The sequence below is a fragment of the Neoarius graeffei genome, chromosome 16, assembly GCF_027579695.1.
Source record: "Neoarius graeffei isolate fNeoGra1 chromosome 16, fNeoGra1.pri, whole genome shotgun sequence".
NCBI classification, from domain to species: Eukaryota; Metazoa; Chordata; class Actinopteri; order Siluriformes; family Ariidae; genus Neoarius; species Neoarius graeffei.
In genome coordinates this window covers 6,115,046-6,134,122 of record NC_083584.1, presented here as the reverse complement: position 1 = coordinate 6,134,122, position 19,077 = coordinate 6,115,046, and the positions used below count along the sequence as shown (strand labels likewise).

Below are 19,077 nucleotides of genomic sequence, written 5' to 3'. Positions count from 1 at the left end.
ACATCCATGCAAATGGCTATGTACAAGTATCCTACAGTTAACACAATCAGCCTACATTTAGTACATTTTTCAAATGAATGTATCTTGCTGATCTATCCCAATTGGTTGGTTCTCAGTGTAATGGTCATTGTCCTCAAAACATGTCAGCACATTTTCATCGTATAAGTCATCATATGCAGAATAGTCTGCTCAATTGTCAAAATAGTGTTAGGAAATTGGAATAGAATACAGTACATATTTTGTAAGATGTCATAGTAAATTTAGGATAATCATGTTAGTAGGTAGGGCGGCACGGTGGTGTAGTGGTTAGCGCTGTCGCCTCACAGCAAGAAGGTCCTGGGTTCGAGCCCCGGGGCCGGCGAGGGCCTTTCTGTGCGGAGTTTGCATGTTCTCCCCGTGTCCGCGTGGGTTTCCTCCGGGTGCTCCGGTTTCCCCCACAGTCCAAAGACATGCAGGTTAGGTTAACTGGTGACTCTAAATTGAGCGTAGGTGTGAATGTGAGTGTGAATGGTTGTCTGTGTCTATGTGTCAGCCCTGTGATGACCTGGCGACTTGTCCAGGGTGTACCCCGCCTTTCGCCCGTAGTCAGCTGGGATAGGCTCCAGCTTGCCTGCGACCCTGTAGAAGGATAAAGCGGCTAGAGATAATGAGATGAGATGAGATGAGATGTTAGTAGGTAATAGGTGAAATCAGTTTCTGACTAACGAAGGAGAAGTGTCCCACTTTGCAGGTGACCAATCCATCTGTTTGTTGAGTTACCTGACAGGTGTTATCTATGTTTTGGAGTGCTGGCATTGCTGTATATATACAGCTTGGCCTGGTGCTAGTACTTTTTCCTATGTCAACATGGAGAGAGAGCAAGTGCATCAACCAGGGCAATCTCCACTTGGAGGAAGGGGAAGAGGAAGAGAAGGAAGAGGAGGTGGAGGATTGAGGGTGCGTGGAGGTAGAGGAGAGGGAAGAGGAGGAGGAGTGAGGGTTCGTGGTGGTGGAATAGGAGGAAATAGAGTTCGCAGACATCATGTTGTCCCAGATGAAATTCGGGCCACCATTATTGATCATGTCATCAACCATCGCCTCACAATGGCAGAGGCAGGGCGCAGAGTGCAGCCTAACGTGCCACGCTCCACAGTTTCCTCCATCATTCAAACCTTTCGGCGGGAAAACAGGTATGCACTCAGGCAATGACAACTGTTTGACTGTGTGCGTGCGTGTGTGTGTGTTTAGACCCAGGCCGAAAATCTTACCTCGATGTGAAGTCACAGTATTATACAGTTCACTACTGTAGAATGACAAAGGAAATACTGTTGTAAATTGGACAAAATACAGCAAGAATTCGCAATAGAATGGCAGTGCAATTGTAAGTACAGTAGCCTACAAATACAGTAAAGTGGTGTGTAATGCAGTCATTACTGTACAGTGATTGATAATCTGTAACAAACAACACATAAGGCAAGGACAACAAATAGTTATGTTGTCTATGTGCAGGATTGGCCGACAACCTCATGCGGGTGGAAGAAGAAAACTTCTAACCGATCGCCAAGAACAGGAGATCTGTAACATGGTGATAGCAAATAATGCCATAACACTGACACAGATCCGGGATGCAGTCCTCCAAAACAATGGCGTCTTCCAAAACATCAACTCCATCAGCATATCAACAATAGACCGGGTTCTGAAGAAGAACCTAATCACCATGAAACAGATATACAGAGTACCATTTGATAGGAACACTGCCAGAGTAAAAGAGCTGCGGTACCAGTATGTGCAGGTAAGTCAATTATTCATTGTCTATCATTTTGTAACCTATAAGTAGCCAACACTGCAGAGGTTCCAATTTCTGAGGGTTTCAGTATCCTCCTCTTTACCTTTGGATTCCAGCTTTACAATATATGACCACAGCATTTTGCTGAACTGTAACAGAACACTGTCAACAGTATGTCTCTGTTCTCTTTGTATCAAAAACTACCCCAGAAAATCTGCATAAGTCTGCACTCTAGGATTGGAACCACAGTGGGTTATATTGACTTTGTGAAGAACATATTGTGTAGCATTGCTGTGACCATATGACCCATCTACATGATTGATTTTTTTTTTACTCTATTTCTCTTTTCCAGAGAATCCTGGCACTGGAGGGGAGTGAAACACCACACATCCTAGTGTTTGTTGATGAGGCAGGCTTCAACCTGGCCAAGGGCCGCAGGCGTGGCCGAAACATCATTGGCCAGCGGGCCACAGTGGATGTCCCAGGCCAGCGGTGGGGAAATATAACCATGTGGGCGGCTATTTCAGAAAATGGTGTGGCCACCCACACTGCAAGCTTGGGCCCGTATAACACAGAGAAACTCCTCCGTTTCCTGGACCAACTATATGTATATTTGGTCCCAGAAAATGAGAGGGGTCTCGAAGGGCCCCACCTACCCCAGTTTGTCACTGTATGGGACAATGTTAATTTCCACCGTGGTCCACGCATCCGGGCATGGTTCAACATGCATCCAAGAATGCATAATGTCTTGTTACCACCATATTCTCCATTCCTGAATCCTATCGAGGAGTTTTTTCTCTGCTTGGAGATGGAGAGTATATGAACACCATGCTGAAAACCAGAGGTCTCTCCTCAATGCTATGGATGCTGCCTGTGAGGATATAACAGGTGATCAGTGTAGAGGATGGCTCAGGCATTCACGACGCTTCTTCCCACGCTGCATCTCAAGAGAAAACATCAGATGTGATGTTGATGAGAATCTGTGGCCGAACAGAGCACAGAGAATGGATGGCCAGGAAGATGAGGATGGTGACCAGGCGAGAGAGGGGAGTGACCACGACTAAACAAAATGTCTTCATTTGTGACTCTTTATTTACAGTATTCATTTTTTGTTTGTTTTTGTGGGTTTTTGTATTTTGTGTACACAGTATACACAGCGTATACATTTTCCTTTTTATTGTTCCCTACCTACAGTAATGTGTACAATTCACGTTAGCTGAGAATAAAAATGAAAATTCCTCGGCAGAATGAGTGCAGCATGTGTGTGTGGTGTGAAAACTGTATTCCTATAGTTAGACATATGCCATGACAAAGCATCTAAGCATTTTGACTCGCAGTACTTACACAATACCAAAGGGACAATGCATTTTGGAGGCACTGACTAGTTATATGAGAAGGGAATGTAGTTTTGACAGATGGGTAAACTGTTTTGGGAGCTGTACAAACATTGCCAGGTGATCCATGTAGTTGTGCTGTACCATCCAAGTTATTTTGACAGAAGAACTGAATGAATGAAAATGTGCCAAAGCAATTGAGAAGGATTTATGCCATTTTTATGGTACTGACTATTTAGATGGGAAAGGGATTTCATTTTGAAGCATGGATGAGTAGTTTTGGGAGACAAATGACATTTTGCTGGTTATCTGAAGTGTTGTGCAGAACTGTAAGTCTGTTTGGCCAAATTGCCTTATAGTTATGAGAATGTCATCTCAGTTTCAAGAAATGAGCCAAACCAATGGAGAAAAACTGTAAGTCCAGAATAGCAAAGTACCGAGGCAACCATCCACGGCGCCATCTTGGATGACCAAGATGTTTGGTTTGGATCGGTCACCAAACAGGATAAGAACAGACTGCAACTGACAATAAGGTCTGCAGAGAAAATTATTGGTGTCAACCTGCCCTCCATCCAAGACCTGTACCTGTCCAGAGTCAGGAAACGGGCAGGTAACATCTCTGTGGACCCATCACACCCTGGTCACAATCTGTTTAATCTTCTCCCCTCAGGGAGGCGATATAGATCACCGTATGCAAAAACAAGAAGACACAAGAATAGTTTCTTCCCTCAGGCTGTCTCTGTGATGAACAGCTAAAATCCACATTCATATATCAGTAATATCACTTGCAAAATATCTGCACACTCATACCGTCATTCTGTGCACACTTTATATTTATCTATTTCATACTTGACTTACTTGGATTACTTTGCACTATGCACCTATTGCACCATTTTTTTTGTTTGTTTTGTGTATATGCTTTTTATCTGTTTTGTACTATGAGAGCTAAGTGAAACCGGAGTCAAATTCCTCATGTGTGTCCACATACCTGCCAGTAAAGCCTCGGTCACAACCGGCCGTACATGCTCCTACGGCCGGTCTACATGCAAAAAACACAAGAAATGCACGGAGGGTGTGCGTGTGATGTGCTGATTTTCGAGCCGTAGACTGGCTGCAGACCGGCCGCAGAGGTCCTTTGTCATGTCAAACAAATTCTACGGGCGCTTACGTTTTTTTCAGGTTGCAAGACAAACTTACAGCCAACGTGCATCTTTCTCCACGAACAAAAAAAAAAAAACGCAGCGATTTGGGAAACGCCAAAAATCGCACGGCCAAAAAATCGTACGTCCGGTTGTGACCTAGGCTTAAAAGTGATTCTGAGAATAAACACCATGTGGTGCTATTACAGGAAAATAATCAGTGTGATGAAGCAGGGTTCCTGTTACCACTCTGTAGGTGATTTTCCTATAACAGCATGACCCTGAGTGTGTTATTCCTTACACCACAGCTGATGAACAGCTGTCTGTCACAGCTGCTGCATCGCTCTGCAGTTCCACCACTGAAACACTAGGGGGCGGTGGGGTTTCAACGCCACAGTGTTCAGGCTCTTAATGTACTTCAGACAATGATGTGTGAGCAGATCGCAGTGGATTTGGAGCTAATAAATATCAAACAACAGGGACTTTTACTGAAGAGAAGACGTTGAGGAGGAGATGGAGCGCACCAACACTGAACCCGCTGAGGCACAAGTTTCTGTTCCGGAGTATGGAGGCCCTAAAGGGACATGTGTAAAAAAATAAAAAATAAAGAAAAATGTAAAGTTTCTGGTGCACATGAGCAACCATCTGAGAGAAGCCTGAACTCCATAAATATGGTGACTTGTTTCTGACAGGAGAACCGGACAGAGAGAAATACGCGAGAACGTGAAATGTAGCAGATCATAAATCAACTAATAGATGACGCATGCACCAGATACTTTATTTTTTTTAAACACACGTCCCTTTAGGGGTTCCGTAACAGACACAGACGAGGAACCGCATTTCGGATCTCAGCAGATAGAACTGACCATTTATCTCACGCTCAATTCGAAAACAGTGGAGAAGAACGAACAGGCGGAAAAGCGTAAGAGGAAATGCTGCGCTATAAAGCGGACCAATCACAGGTGTTGTTACATTTCTGAAGCGCTGCGAATCAGGATACGGCGAATGCTACTTTAACACACACACTACAGGATCCTGTCCACCAGTCCAGTTACCATCCTGTGTAAACTCTACACACTGCTGTGGGACACAACCGTGAATGTACAGGAGTCACGAGTAAAGTGGACAACGAGTGAGTAAGGGAAAGAAAAAAATATCTACAGATAGAAATAAAGAGAGAGATAACATGGGATTGAAAAAAAGAAGAGTGAATAAAGAGCAAGAAAAAATTAATTGAAAATGAGGGGAAAAAAAAAAAGTGCGGGGTGAAGTGATACTGCTGATTGATCGAGAGAGGTGAAGCAAAGCTGATTGGTTGAGAGCACAAGAGAGAGGGAGGAGTGAAGCAAAGCTGCTGATTGGCTGACAGTGAGAGGCGAAGCGAAGCTGCTGATTGGTCGAGAGAGATGTGATGCTGATTGGTTGAGAGCACGAGAGGGAGGAGTGAAGCAAAGCTGCTGATTGGTCAGTTGTGTGTCCCCGGTGAAGCAAAGCTGCTGATTGGCCGAGAGAGAGAGGGGTGTGAAACAAAGCTGCTGAGTGGTCGATTGCTGTAGCATCTGTTAAGACATTCAGAGTTCTGACGGGGATCATCTCACTTTAATCAGTTTATAAAATGAGTGTAAAATTACAGCGTCACGGCAACACGTCTCGCCTCCCGTGAGCTCTGAGATGATCAGTCAGACCCCGGGGTGGTGTGTGTTTATTCACACTCAGTCATTTTGGCACAAGATAAAAGAACACACCAGAGACAGCAGTGATGTAATAAATAACGAGAACACGTAGCGGACATTTTACACTTTAATTTTACACAAAAATAACCAGATCACCACGAGGTAAACACCAAGTTACTGACAAACACAGTACAGACAACATTCTTTACTCTCTCACCAACACTTCTCTCTCTCACACACACACACACACACACACACACACACACACACACACACACACACACACACCTTTAGTAGCCATGTGTGAAACTGAAATATAGCAGCTTTACCCAGCTTTTTCTGAAAATTAATTTAAAAAAAAAAAAAAAAGGAAGGAAAGACAAAGAAAGAAAACTAAAATAAAACCCCAGACGATGTTGGAGGTCCCTGCAGTTCAGGCCGTCTTCTCAAACACGTACACCAGGTAGATACCTACAGCAACGATAAACACCGAGTGGAACATCAACAAATAAATCACATTTAAGGCAGAGTGAAAAGTGTTGGCGTAAACACCCTGCAAAAATAATGTGGAATTATTAATTTAAACCAATTGAAGGATTTAGTGTCCGGTTTCCTAGATGACTGGGGGAAGGTTAAATGTATACATAATATTTATAGTCAAAAAAATTTAACATCATAGGGGAAAAATTATTTTGGATTTCAGTCTTTTTTTTTTAAACCGCCGTTCTCTTTGACACACCCACCTGGGGGGGGTGTGCAAACATTTGCACTCGGCAAATTTTCTAAATACAGGACACTTTCTAATAAACCTGACGACAAAAATAAGATGACAGAATTCAAGATTCCTGAGAGTCACGTTTTTTGGGAGAATTCTGTGGAAAATCGAGACACTGAGCCGCGACTGACACGATGCAGGAGGAAAGGGGGCGGGGCTTACAGGCAGGACAGTTAATATTAGTGAGCTCAGAAACACCTACACAGCTGTCAGTGGTCCCAGATTCGCACATTGTCTGTCATCTCATTGGTTTTTATTGGGACTGGGGGAGGAAAAAAAAAACCCGAAGGCCGGTGTGCACGTGTGTATATGTATTTTGGAGCGGTGACTTGACATTAATATCGTTCTCCGACGTTAACGATACAGACAGTACGAGCTCCGAGACTAGCTTATCTTTTTTTTTTCTTTAAAAGCATTTCCTTGGACAATAAAGACGGTTTCCATGGTTACCACAGGAGGTCCCCGTTTATCTATAAGAGTAGACGGTTACACAACGCAGCATCACCACAGAGTTACTGCAAATAAACCGAGTTTCATTTAACTGCAGGTGAATGAGGAGTACGTACTTGTAGCCTCCCACTCCGACCTGGACAGCGTCCCCTGTGGAGAGACGAGATGAGACGTTACACACACGGTTTACAAGCAGTGTAACGTTTTCCATTGCATGTGCAGAGACATGGGTTCTTGTGCTGGGTTACATTTTCCTGAATATGAGGTTTCAGATTGGTGTGTGTGTGTGTGTGTCTAACCAGTGGCAGGGAGACCCCGGTGCTCTGTGCTCTCCTCTTGGCGTACTCATACTCCCCCACACCGTCACACACCAACCTGCCTCTGTCATCTGCTGGGTATTGCTGTAGCGTACACACACACACACACACTGAAAGAAACAGACAAAGACCAATAAACACACACAAACAGAGATCCAGACACGTGCGTGTACCTCGAGCGCCTGCATCCTCTGCATGAGGGTCCTGTTCCTCTCGTCCTTTATCTTCTCCTCAAAGAACTGATGGAAGGTTTTTTTATACACCAGACGCATGTTGTACTTCTTCGCCATTCTGATAAGCACACAGTTACATCAACTTCACAGCAGATAATAAACTCGACTGTGTAGAACTGATCGAGCTTCAATCCCACATGTATTAAAGCAGAACTGAAGTCATTTTTAAACTTGCTTTATTTCTTAATTAACGTGTTATTCAATGACTTTTTCGGTTTTAGTAACCTTACATCGTGACTCGTATTGGCATCTAATCACAATTAAATATTATACTTATCGGCCTATTGGGTCTTTAGCCGTGTTGAATTTAGTTCGTTTGGTCCACGGCAGGCGTCGCTTATCCGCGCGATCTTCATGAGACTTTGAAGCGTGAAGTGTCAGCCAGCTGTCAGTGCCGCCATTTTGAAAACTGTTTTCCAAACGAAATATTGCACAAAAACGAGTTTAAATGACGATTACTGCCGACTTTTTTTTCAAACTTTCCTGATTGCGATCAAAGCAAACAAAACTCCTGGCCCGATTACATCAGCATTCGAAAGAGGGCGCGCGCGTCTTTTTTTGCGGTCGCGCTGAAAGAAATCAAATTTAAAAAAAGTCTCAAATTTGATTTAATAAAAGGCAGCGGCGAAGAAGAATGTATTCAGCCTTGATTTTAAAAAATAAAAAGCCCTGAAAGCTGCAGGTACTTTGTATTGATTAATGTGGGAAATATGCTCAGTATAATATGGGTTTATCACAAAAACACACGCATCGAGAAGAATCAGCTGAGGTGGCTTGGGCATCTCTTTCGGATGCCTCCTGGACGCCTCCTTGGGGAGGTGTTCCAGGCACGTCCCCCCGGGAGGAGGCCCCGGGGAGGACCCAGGACACGCTGGAGGGACCACGTCTCTCGGCTGGCCTGGGAACACCTCGGGGTTCTTCCCGAGGAGTCTGGGGAAAGGGAAGTTTGGGCTTCCATGCTCAGACTGCTGCCTCCGCGACCCGGCCCCGGATAAGCGGAAGACGAGACACACAGGTATTTATTATTTTGAAACCCGCCAGCCAGCTGATCTGGCACATTTTAATTGCGTGACAGCAATGACGTAAATACCAACGCGACGGACTAGAGTCCGAAAGAGTTTTTTCCATTTTACCAATGAGCGCACTGTATAGTCATTCTTATGTAGGGAGTAGTGAACGATTTCGGACACAGGGAATGTTGGCAGATGTTGGTCACTTTGATTTGCGCTGTACGTTTTACTTCCGTCCTACGTCTCGCAAAGGTCTCAACGAATCTCATTTACACCCATTGCTTTGACATATGGACTGATCTATTACAGAGCATGTTTCAAACACTCAGAACCTGCTATAGCAGCGACAAATAAATGCATCCCTATATTTAATAAATGCGACCCTGTAGAACAGGATAAAGTGGCTAGAGATAATGAGATGAGAAATAGAATTTTGATAAAATTTGCCTTCAGTTCCACTTTAAAGGTGAGCTGAAGCTCCAGGGTTCGTTCATTCATTCTCACTGAACTGAAAGTGAGTGACTGACACCTGCTGGTCACTCGCTGTATTACACCTCATCACTATATTACACAACCTCCATCAACTCAAACCAGGTGAGCAGAACACCATTTCCATCTGGTTAAACACAGCAAAAACGAGGTTGGTCACATTTCATGGCTGTTTTAATTTAATTAACGTCAATTGAAGCCCACAGCATAAATATAGATCTGAGCAAAATGTGCTCTACAGCGCCCTCTGTGTTCAAACCAGTGCATAAAACATTACACGAGTGTCTGCATTCTGATTGGTCAAATGGCTTCAGCTAAATCCTGTTCATGTTTAGCCTGGGCCTGCCCATCCTAAGCGTGACGCAACACGAGGGCCTGTTGCGAGCTTAGTCTGGCCAGGCAAGCTATCTACAGCTCTTCCAAGCTCCCGAAAAATCAGGAACCGATCAACTTTGAGCATCTCCAACGGCCCTGGGTAGAGGCGTGTTCAAGGCAGTGACGTAGTAGAACTGCGACCGGAAGCCATAGGTTGTTTACAGAATCCATGCCGGAAGCACTTTGTTCACGCTTCCGCATCTATTACGCATAGATGCTGTATTGAAAGCATTCAACGGGAAGTTCTCATTGAAAACGGAGCAAAGAGCAGCCCTGGAGGTATTTATTGAAAGGAAGGACGTTTTCGCCTTGCTCCCGACCGGCTTCGGTAAGAGTTTAATCCACCAGTTAGCCCCGTCGCGTCGCATACATCAGAGGAAAGAGTGATGTGATTGGTTTAAGCTTCGTCACAGCCTTTTCTGGCTTCGACCAGTAGCAAACTGAGGCATTTCAGGAAGGCGGGTCAACCACGGGCTCTGGGAAACGGTTGGGCTTAATATCTCGGCCAGACCAATAGCTCGGAGAGCTTTGAAGTCGCGTTAGCCAGGCTAGTTCATGTTACCACACAGCTCACTAAAACTGGAATTGGATAAAAGAAGCTGCAAAATATTATGTTATGTTCTTAGTGTTAACGTTTATTTTATATTCTAATAATTGTCTTCATGGTTTATGTTCATAACATGGAGTATAAATACACAGGTGATTACAGGAGATCACACGCTGATTGGTCAAGAAATTCGGACTATTCGAGTTTCTAGCTGAGCGACTCGGCAAAATGGCTCCAATCGCTTCGTCACTGTAAGTGAGGAAGAAAATGCTGTTCCGAAATAAAAGCACTAAAGATGTTCTGAAGTTTGGTCTAAAACTATTCAAAGGGAAGGTGGGGTTGGGATTTATTTTATCGATTTCAAAACAAAGCATTTTATGTGACTCGGCATAGAGAAGTGAGAAGTCTGCGACGGAAAGTTAGTACATTTACATGAAGATTCTGAAGACTGAAAATTTTCAGTAGATCACCAGTGTATTTATACTAAAACAATCCTCCTCAGGCTCAGGGAATAATAACCTCTATCTCATCTCACTTACTATTTAATAATATCCACTTCACCTGGGGTGAACAACTGTTAAATAAGAAGTACTTACTAACCTCACTTGCTCAGTCTTTACGGGAAAATATCAGACCGAGGTCTTGACGGCTCGGTCCATACAAAAACACCGCTGTCTGATGTTTTCTCATCAAGCCCGAGTAAGCGAGGTTAATAAGGAGTTTATTAGATTTTTTTTTTCTCCAAGATTAAAACAGGACGCTCATTATAACGAGGCGTGACGCTGCTTTCAGTCACGTCATATTTGTAACGTACTTGAGTCACGCATGCAGAATAAATGGCTAGTGGTTTCAAAACTGAATTTCTGATAGCGGTTTCTGAACGCTCCCTGCTGCTCGTTTCTTGAGCAACTCGCCGATTTGTTCATCTCGTGTGTTTTGGCCGTTTTCGATTTCTAATCAATCTTTGACGTTTAGTTTTTTGCAACATTGAAAGCTGGCACCTTGGAAAGAAAGTCCAAAATCACTCACAGGCATTACGGGAAAATACCGCCTGCCAAGGAACCAATCAGAGTGCACGATTTTACCAGAAGTAGCTCATGCCATATAATAAATATAATATTATATAAATCAATCATCAGTAGAGATGGCAGTGATCAGATATGCAGTAACAGACCGATACCAGCAAAAAACCGGAACTGACATTGGAAAGACTTACCAGATCCTGTAACAAACAGCAAAAATTTGAATTCAATTTGGAAATTTCTGGAACTTTACAAATACCCGGACCAGTTTTGTCTTCTATAATAATCGTTCGTCTTCAAAACCAATCTGTTCAGAACTACTGTGTGAGATCTGGTTGGTGACTCAATCCCACACGCTCCTCCTGAACAGACCGCCGTCGTCGTCGTCGTGTCCCCCCCCCCCACACACACACACACTCCTTCCTGTTCCCCCACTTCGTGGGTCTTGAACATGTAAAAGATGTTTAATGAGAACACTCACTCCACAAACAGTGGGAAATACACCAGGAACTCGGGCACGTCCACAACCCCCTCCAGGTGGAAGTCGTACTGGCAGCCGAACAGCGGATATTCGCCTTTCTTCTGGAACGTCACGCGGTACACCTCGTTCCCAAAGCTGTTGGAATCCGACTGCTCCAGTCGCTTCCTACACACACACACACACACACACACACACCTTGTTTAAATTACAGTGAGTACGCAGGGGTCAAGTCATGACAGGGAGTCAAAAGTAAAGCCAAACTGTCTCAGGCTCCCTCTAGTGGCTGGCTGCAGTAGCGTTTTTAACCCCACCCACTCCCATGCTACTGAAGGGAGACGCAGCACAACTTTCATTAGAAAAGTTCCAGCGCCAAATATTTATTCCCAGGTACAGTGTTCTGTCCTTTAAACAAGTTCAGCTGACCTTTGTATCTTTGCTAATATTTCACCTTATGATAAAGGTGCTATCTGGTGATCGATAATAGGGCGCGGTCGATGAGGCGATTGATGGGTTCAGAGCCTCGCGAACACGTGTACAAACCTGGTATGACCGGGATTCGAACCAGTAATCTCTGGATGATACAGCAAACACTTTTCTATTACACCCAAAAGTATCCATTTTCAGCTGATACCCGATGCGGGTACAAACTCTTCCTGACAAACAGCAAAATCAACCTACGAATATTAAATAATTACAGTTTATAGTTGTATTTATTAATTATGACGGACCAACCATGTTTATTGTTTGCAATAAATCATTAATGCACGTGATATGGCCGGGACGAGAGGCGGGCCCACTGTACATCAGGCCACACCCACTGTGCAGACCCCAGCCCCCGTTTCTACAAGATGGCGACTCGCAACAGACTTCAACACCACACTGGCCCTAATTTACAAAACAAACAACTATACGGGCATACGTGGATGTGAGCGGAGGCTGCGATCAAACCTCACCACATGGACAAGTTTGTGGTGCAGCGCAGTAAATCAGGGCACGTGAAGACTTTAGACCGTATAGTATTTGCATCTAAACACACACAGCCACATTAATCACTTAAATATCTAACATGCGGCAAAATATATATTTTATAAAGACTTACGTCGACTGCATGTCACACTAGAGGCCTGTGCGGGACAGATTTTCAGTCCCACTCCCGCATTGTGCAGTCCCGCTCCCGCTCCCTCCCGCAAAGAATTATGATTTTCAGTCCCGCTCCCGCCCGCAAATCCTGCATGACGCAGACGTTCGCGTTATTTCTCACGAAAGTTCTTGTCGTTGGCTTGGGGAATTAAACATGCTGAGCTTAGCTGAGCTCTCCACTGACCGATCCTTCACCTAGCGCACGTAGCGAGGGTGCGCGATGCCAGGCGGCATGCGCAGCTGAGGCTTTACAGAGATACCCATTGTGAGCTTCACTAGAGGAGCTCTGCTCTTCTGCCATGATCGGAGATCTCAAACACGGAAGAGTGGAAAGGAATCGGAAACGTACGTGAGATTAGACCACATCTGCAAATTTAGGCATCTTAAAATGTTAATGCCAAATAAAATATCCAGCACAAATTATATATGATAGACAAATTAATAATTTATAAATTTTATTTTAAACACGTTTTTAGTTAGCAGGACTGCAGCTTATCACCTCTCCCGCCCGCTCCCGCATTGTGCACTCCCCCTCCCGCCCGCGCCCGCAATGAGCTTTCAAAACCTGTCCCGCGCCGCACTGCTTTGCATCGGGTCCCGCGGGAGTGCAGGGCTCTCTCTCTCACACACGCTGAACATTAGCTAAACACGCTAGCTTAAATTGCTTATAGTTCACAAGGTTAATTTCTCATATCTTTTCTTAGTCGAGGCTAATTGTGATTTTATCACCAGTAAAGTCGATATGTAGAATAACTGATTTGCAGTGTGAGGAGTTCGATATTTATTCAGTCACCTTTTTAACCAAGAACTGTGCCAGTCATCAAACCTCACCAACGGCACGTGTGTCTGTTAAAAGATCTTGATGCCCAAGAGACGCTACAGGGATCTTTCTGGAGTACAGGGATTTTTTTTTTCAGAGAGTAACGAGTGGTTATTAAGTCACTTTCGTCTCCTAAAGCATCCAGGCCCAGGGCGTGGCAGCGCGGTTCACAAACTTGAGATGTTTCTTCACCTGTGAAACAGAAGTTTCTCTTCTACACCTCCTGATGTCATAAATTCTGGGGCGCAGCCTCTAAATCAAGAATATTTAGCCGAGTGATTATTTAAATGATAGTTTTCAGCAGCCACATTAATCAACGCCTGATTATTCTTACGCTGTGATTGGCGAGATATGAACGTTTCATGAAATCACACGAGAACCCTGATGTAGGACGGTTTTGACAATCTGGTGAACGAGAGCCAGTAGGAGTGACAGGCAGCGTGTTGTTTCTGTCACTGACCCACATTAAAGGGGAACTGAAAACAAATTTATCAAAATTCTATTTCTCATTTTATTAAATATCGGAATGCACGTTTGATCGCCATTTTGTCGCTACTATAGCAAGTTCTGAGTGTTTGAAATTTGCTCTGTAATACATCAGTCCATATGTCAAAGCAATGGCTGTAAACGAGATTCATTGAGACCTGTGCGAGACATCGTAGGACGGAAGTAAAACTTACAGCGCAAATCAAAGTGACAAACATCTGCCAACGTTGTCAAAAGCTGCGTGTGCCCTCTTTCGAATGCTGATGTAATCGAGCCGGAAGTTTTATTTGTTTTGATAGCAATCAGGAAAGTTTGAAAAAGTCTGCAGTAATCATTTAAACTCGTTTTTGTGCAATACTTCGTTTGGAAAACAGTTTTCAAAATGGCGGCACTGACACCTGGCTGACACTTCACGTTTTGAAGTCTCGCACAAGTCTCGTGAAGATCGCGCGGATAAGTGATGCCTGCCGTGGACCAAACGAACTAAATTCAACACGGCTAAACACCGAACAGGCCGATAAGTATAATATTTAATTGCGATTAGTTGCCAATACGAGTCACGATATAAGGTTACTAAAACCGAAAAACACGTTAATTAAGAAATAAAGCAAGTTTAAAAATGACTTCAGTTCTGCTTTAACCAGTGTTAGTGCTGTAACACCACACACTCCAGCAGGAGGCGCTGCAGCGCTCCAACACAGTACAAACACACCTTCACTTCTCACACTTTCCCTTTCACTTCTCCCTCCATTTCTGTCTATTTTCACTTTTCTTCCTTCGGTCTCATTTTCATTTCTTTTAATTTCTCTCTTTCCTTCCTTCACTCTCTTCTTTCTTCCTTCATAGTCATTCTTCTTTCCTATTTCATTCTCATCATCCCCTCCTTCCAGTTCCTTTGCTTCTCTTTCTTACTGCCTCTCTCATGGTTCCTCCCCCCCCTTTTCTTCTCATTGTAATCTGTGATGTTTTATACTGTTTGTTTTACGTTAAAGTGTAATACGCAGTATATTATGGGTGTGTGCGCGTGCGTGCGCATACACCAGCTCGTAGGCGTCGGGTGTGGTCCCGATGAAGAATCCCCCGGGGCGGAGCCTCTCGCAGGCGTTCCTCAGCATGATGTCGGCCTGCTGGTGGCTCTCAAACGAGTAATGATACACAAACTGACAACTACACACATCGAACTGCAGCTCGGGGTCACTCAGCTTCTCACTCAGCAGCTCCTACACACACACACACACACACACACCCCTCAGATCACTCGGTCACTCCTTTAAAGGGTAATACTTTTAAACACAATGCAGTGTGTATGTACGTACGTACCCTGGAGCAGTCAGCAGTGATGAACTCTGCAGCGAAGATGCGCTCGTTGGGGTGGCTCCTCCTCTTCATCTCAGCGTAACGCTGCTGACACTGATCTACTGACACACCCGCAATGTCTGACACACACAAATCGAGTGCGCACACAGAACAAAACACACACAATGAAGAAAAATTAGATTTGTGGTCAAATGTTCATATGCAATAGAATTTTTTTAAATTCTGGTTTAAAGCAGCTATAAGCAAAATAAAAAAAAAAAAAAAATTGTTGAATGTAAATTTATAAATGTAAACGTTTACAGATCCAACGTTGCTACAGCAAACGCTATGCGTACAGATGAGCTGACTGTAGTTTCATTGTTATTTTCTACAGGTGATGGTTAGAGCCGGCTATCAGCACAGACGCCCCGATTCGATTTGGAGTCAATAGGAACGAGAGATAAAAATACAATATAGAAAAAGTTAACAGAGAGCGAGACATGTAAAGTGGGAAGGACTGGTTATCACCTTTAATACTCAGAGCCATGTATTTAATTCTCTGACTAATTTAGTGGAAATGAACCTAGAAAACTGTTCACCTGACAAACCACACACACACACACACACACACATGAGCCTAAAAGATCAGGCCATAAAGTCTACAGATGGATATCAGATCAGACAAATTTTGAAAAAAGATTTATAAAAAGCATTTTTCTGCACACCTGCACACACCAGCTTGCTGATGCGTCCTTTCCTCCACTTCAGCAGATCTCCTCCTTTACCACAGCCCAGGTCCAGCACACACATGTCCCTCCTGTCACGCCGCACCGTGTCCAGGATCTCACCTGACACACACACACACAGGCTCATAATGACAAACCTTATCATATTACAGGAACTGCAGAGCCAATCAGATCACACTATTCAAGATTCTGAATCCTGAGGCCAGAAAAGTGCACAAAAAAAAAAAAGATCAGATGAGTGGATGAAGCCTCTGAGACAGAGATTCGTGTGCGTGTTACCAATCAAAACACTCTTCAGCCAGTTGTTGAAGTTGCGCATGTGGACGATTCGGCTCTTGCTGCGCTCCGCCAGGCCGAGCTCCTGCAGAGCGTTGTAGTGTGTGGCCACCTTCTGACTGTGACCTTCCCCAGTGTCCTACAACACACACACATACACACACACACACAGGTGTACAAAACCCTTAAAATGAACCACCACAAAAAAATATCCACACAGTCGTAGTTTATTCCCATTGGTGAGGGGAGCCAATATTTCTACAGCACAACAGGCAGTAATTGTGCACCCTGAAAGTGACCTATATGTATGACGAGGTGTTAATTGGAGGATTAGAGAAGGTAAAGTGGAGGTGAATGTAATGAAGTAGTGACTGAACGTGACACATGGACGTGAGCCATGCTGCAGGTGTAGAGCTCAGGGTTTCTGCAGGCTTGAACAAGTTCAATTTAAGACTTTTTAAGACCATAACAGGTTAAATTTAAGACTTAGGCTGCACAAAAAAATAAAGAAAATTGGGAGAGCCTGAATTACTTTCAAAATAACATTTATCATCATTCACCAATGAACTCATTACATCCCCAGGGTGCGCGCTTGCATTAATGAGGAACTAAGTTGCAGTGGAGCCAAAGACATCCCGCAAATCACTTGAGGATGAGGCATTCGATTCCATACGGTTTGCGTGTTGTAGCGTTACAGTTAGTTGATGCACCGTCTCGAGATGTGCTTGGACCTGACAACGGTGAACAAAATTGAGTGATGGCATGCGATTGTTGCAGACTTATGGGCAGCCTGGTGCTTCTCCGCTTTCGCGTGCGATTCCGGTGCCTTTACACCCAGGGTGCTGAGTTTGAGTGTTCTTTTGCACAATGTGCAGTACGCCTCAAACGGATTGTTTGGTACACGTTTTAACCAGTCTATGAAACCACTGCGTTCAAGCCAGCAGTCGTTAAACTTGCATTTGCCCATTTTGCTACAAACCGTGACGATCTCCCTCGCTTCTTTTAGGCTCTACTGTCTAAATGCACGCGTGCCATGCCCTGTGCATCACCATGCCAACCGGGCTAGACGCCGGATTCCACCGTGTCTCATTTGTAGTTTGCAGCGTAGCCTACTGATACTAAGTAGGCCTAGCCTATAATGACTAATTATCAATATCACCAACACATTTAACAAAAAAAAAAAACAAGCGAATGGGGTGAATGGACGTAAGGATTTAAGACTTCACAAAATTCCATTTAAGACCTACAATGCAAAATATGCTCAATATCAAAAAAATATTATCAATATCACCAACACATTTAACAACAAAAAAAAAAAGCGAATGGGGTGAATGGATGTAAGGATTTAAGACTTCACAAAATTCCATTTAAGACCTACAATGCATTTTTAGACGTATTTTAGACTTTTTAAGGCCTTAAATTAGGATTATCAAATTTTAGACTTTTTAAGACTCCGCGGAAACCCTGACAGCTGACGTTTTGGACGAACGAGGCTGATGTTACAGTGCACCGGATCATTTCACTGAGCGACATTACCAGCTTTTTATTAGCAGACACAGACTCGTCATCATCATCATCACGCTGCTTCCTCTTCAGCGGACTCTGGTCCTGAAGCGTCCCGTTTCCTCCGTCTGCTGAATTTAATCCTGAAACACACAAAAACACCAGACTCTGTGAAGAACGGTTGAAGAGAAACAAATTTACCAGCCGAACAAAAGAAAGAAGAAATGAAAGTGAAAGTATAAAAAAAAAAATTAAAAAAAAAAAAATCACACAATTGTGAAAGAGCATTCAGAGTTCATTCACATTTTTAATAATTTACTGCCATGAAATGACATTTTAAATACAAGTCAACACAAATATATGGTAAAAGTGGATTCAATATTTAAAATAAATACAGAAATTTAAAAAAAAGTTATATTTACATGTAAAGGAGCATTTTCCCCACTAATCCCCAATAAGACTTTTTAAAAAAAAATCCCAGTTATATTTTATTACTAAAATGTATTTAATTGAATTAAATAGCCGAATTGGACAGTTTTTAAATCTATTGCTACACATTAAACTAAGATCTTTGAAAAAAAAACCCTCATTTAAATAAAAAATTCAGCACCATTAAGAGTGTAAATACTTAAAAACAGCACACAGGCTCAAACCCTGCACTGAAACACATTTAATGGAGTAAAATTACACAACAGATACAATAGCTGCATTCCAAATACATCAGTCCTCCCTACACACACGTACTGCACACCATATGTAATTGCACGAAAGAACACCCTATCTAGTGCACTACGCCTCCATTTGAAATACAACCACGTCCGGACTGCAACAACGGCTCGAACGCTAGCGAGCAAAGATAGTTTTCTCATCTGAAACACAAAAAAAAACCCAAACAAGCTCCGTTTCGAGCGTTTAAAATACGCACAAAAATCCGGTGCCTTAACAGCGAGTCGTAACATCTTCATTAACCGGCACACACAGCTTTAATACACAAACAAACACCTTTAGCTTCACAGCACTCACTCGAGTCTTCCGCCATCATGAACCCCGCGCTCACAGAAGGGAGGAAGAAATCCCGCCTCCTAGTCGATGATTGGCTGGTAATTCGTGTTCATATATGCAGCGACCGGATTGGACAAAATATCACAAAGAGTTCCGCCTACTTCCGTAAGTAAGTAAGATGGCGTTTGTTTAGGTTTT

The 19,077-nt window shown here is 43.5% G+C and overlaps 2 protein-coding genes across 4 annotated transcripts; one reads left to right on the top strand and one right to left on the bottom strand.

Annotated features, from left to right (window-relative positions):
• Positions 1-913: 913 nt before the first annotated feature.
• Positions 914-2,998, top strand: LOC132899901 (uncharacterized). Of its 2 annotated transcripts, none has more exons than XM_060941954.1 (3): positions 914-1,169; positions 1,489-1,771; positions 2,118-2,998. In XM_060941954.1, the coding sequence occupies exons 1-3, from the start codon at positions 1,084-1,086 to the stop codon at positions 2,586-2,588; spliced, it is 840 nt and encodes a 279-aa protein (XP_060797937.1). In that variant the 5' UTR covers positions 914-1,083; the 3' UTR covers positions 2,589-2,998. The 2 variants fall into 2 exon arrangements, with proteins under 2 accessions (XP_060797937.1, XP_060797938.1); XM_060941955.1 differs by lacking the exon at positions 914-1,169 and adding an exon at positions 1,227-1,360.
• Positions 2,999-6,025: 3,027 nt separating this feature from the next.
• Positions 6,026-18,985, bottom strand: rnmt (RNA (guanine-7-) methyltransferase). 2 transcript variants are annotated; one of them, XM_060942418.1, is made up of 11 exons: positions 18,901-18,985; positions 17,911-18,020; positions 16,378-16,513; positions 16,078-16,200; positions 15,377-15,492; positions 15,095-15,276; positions 11,611-11,775; positions 7,627-7,744; positions 7,436-7,537; positions 7,253-7,286; positions 6,026-6,382 (listed from the first exon to the last, which is right to left on the bottom strand). In XM_060942418.1, the coding sequence occupies exons 1-11, from the start codon at positions 18,917-18,919 to the stop codon at positions 6,345-6,347; spliced, it is 1,143 nt and encodes a 380-aa protein (XP_060798401.1). In that variant the 5' UTR covers positions 18,920-18,985; the 3' UTR covers positions 6,026-6,344. The 2 variants fall into 2 exon arrangements, with proteins under 2 accessions (XP_060798401.1, XP_060798400.1); XM_060942417.1 differs by having other exon boundaries at positions 18,880-18,949.
• Positions 18,986-19,077: the final 92 nt, after the last annotated feature.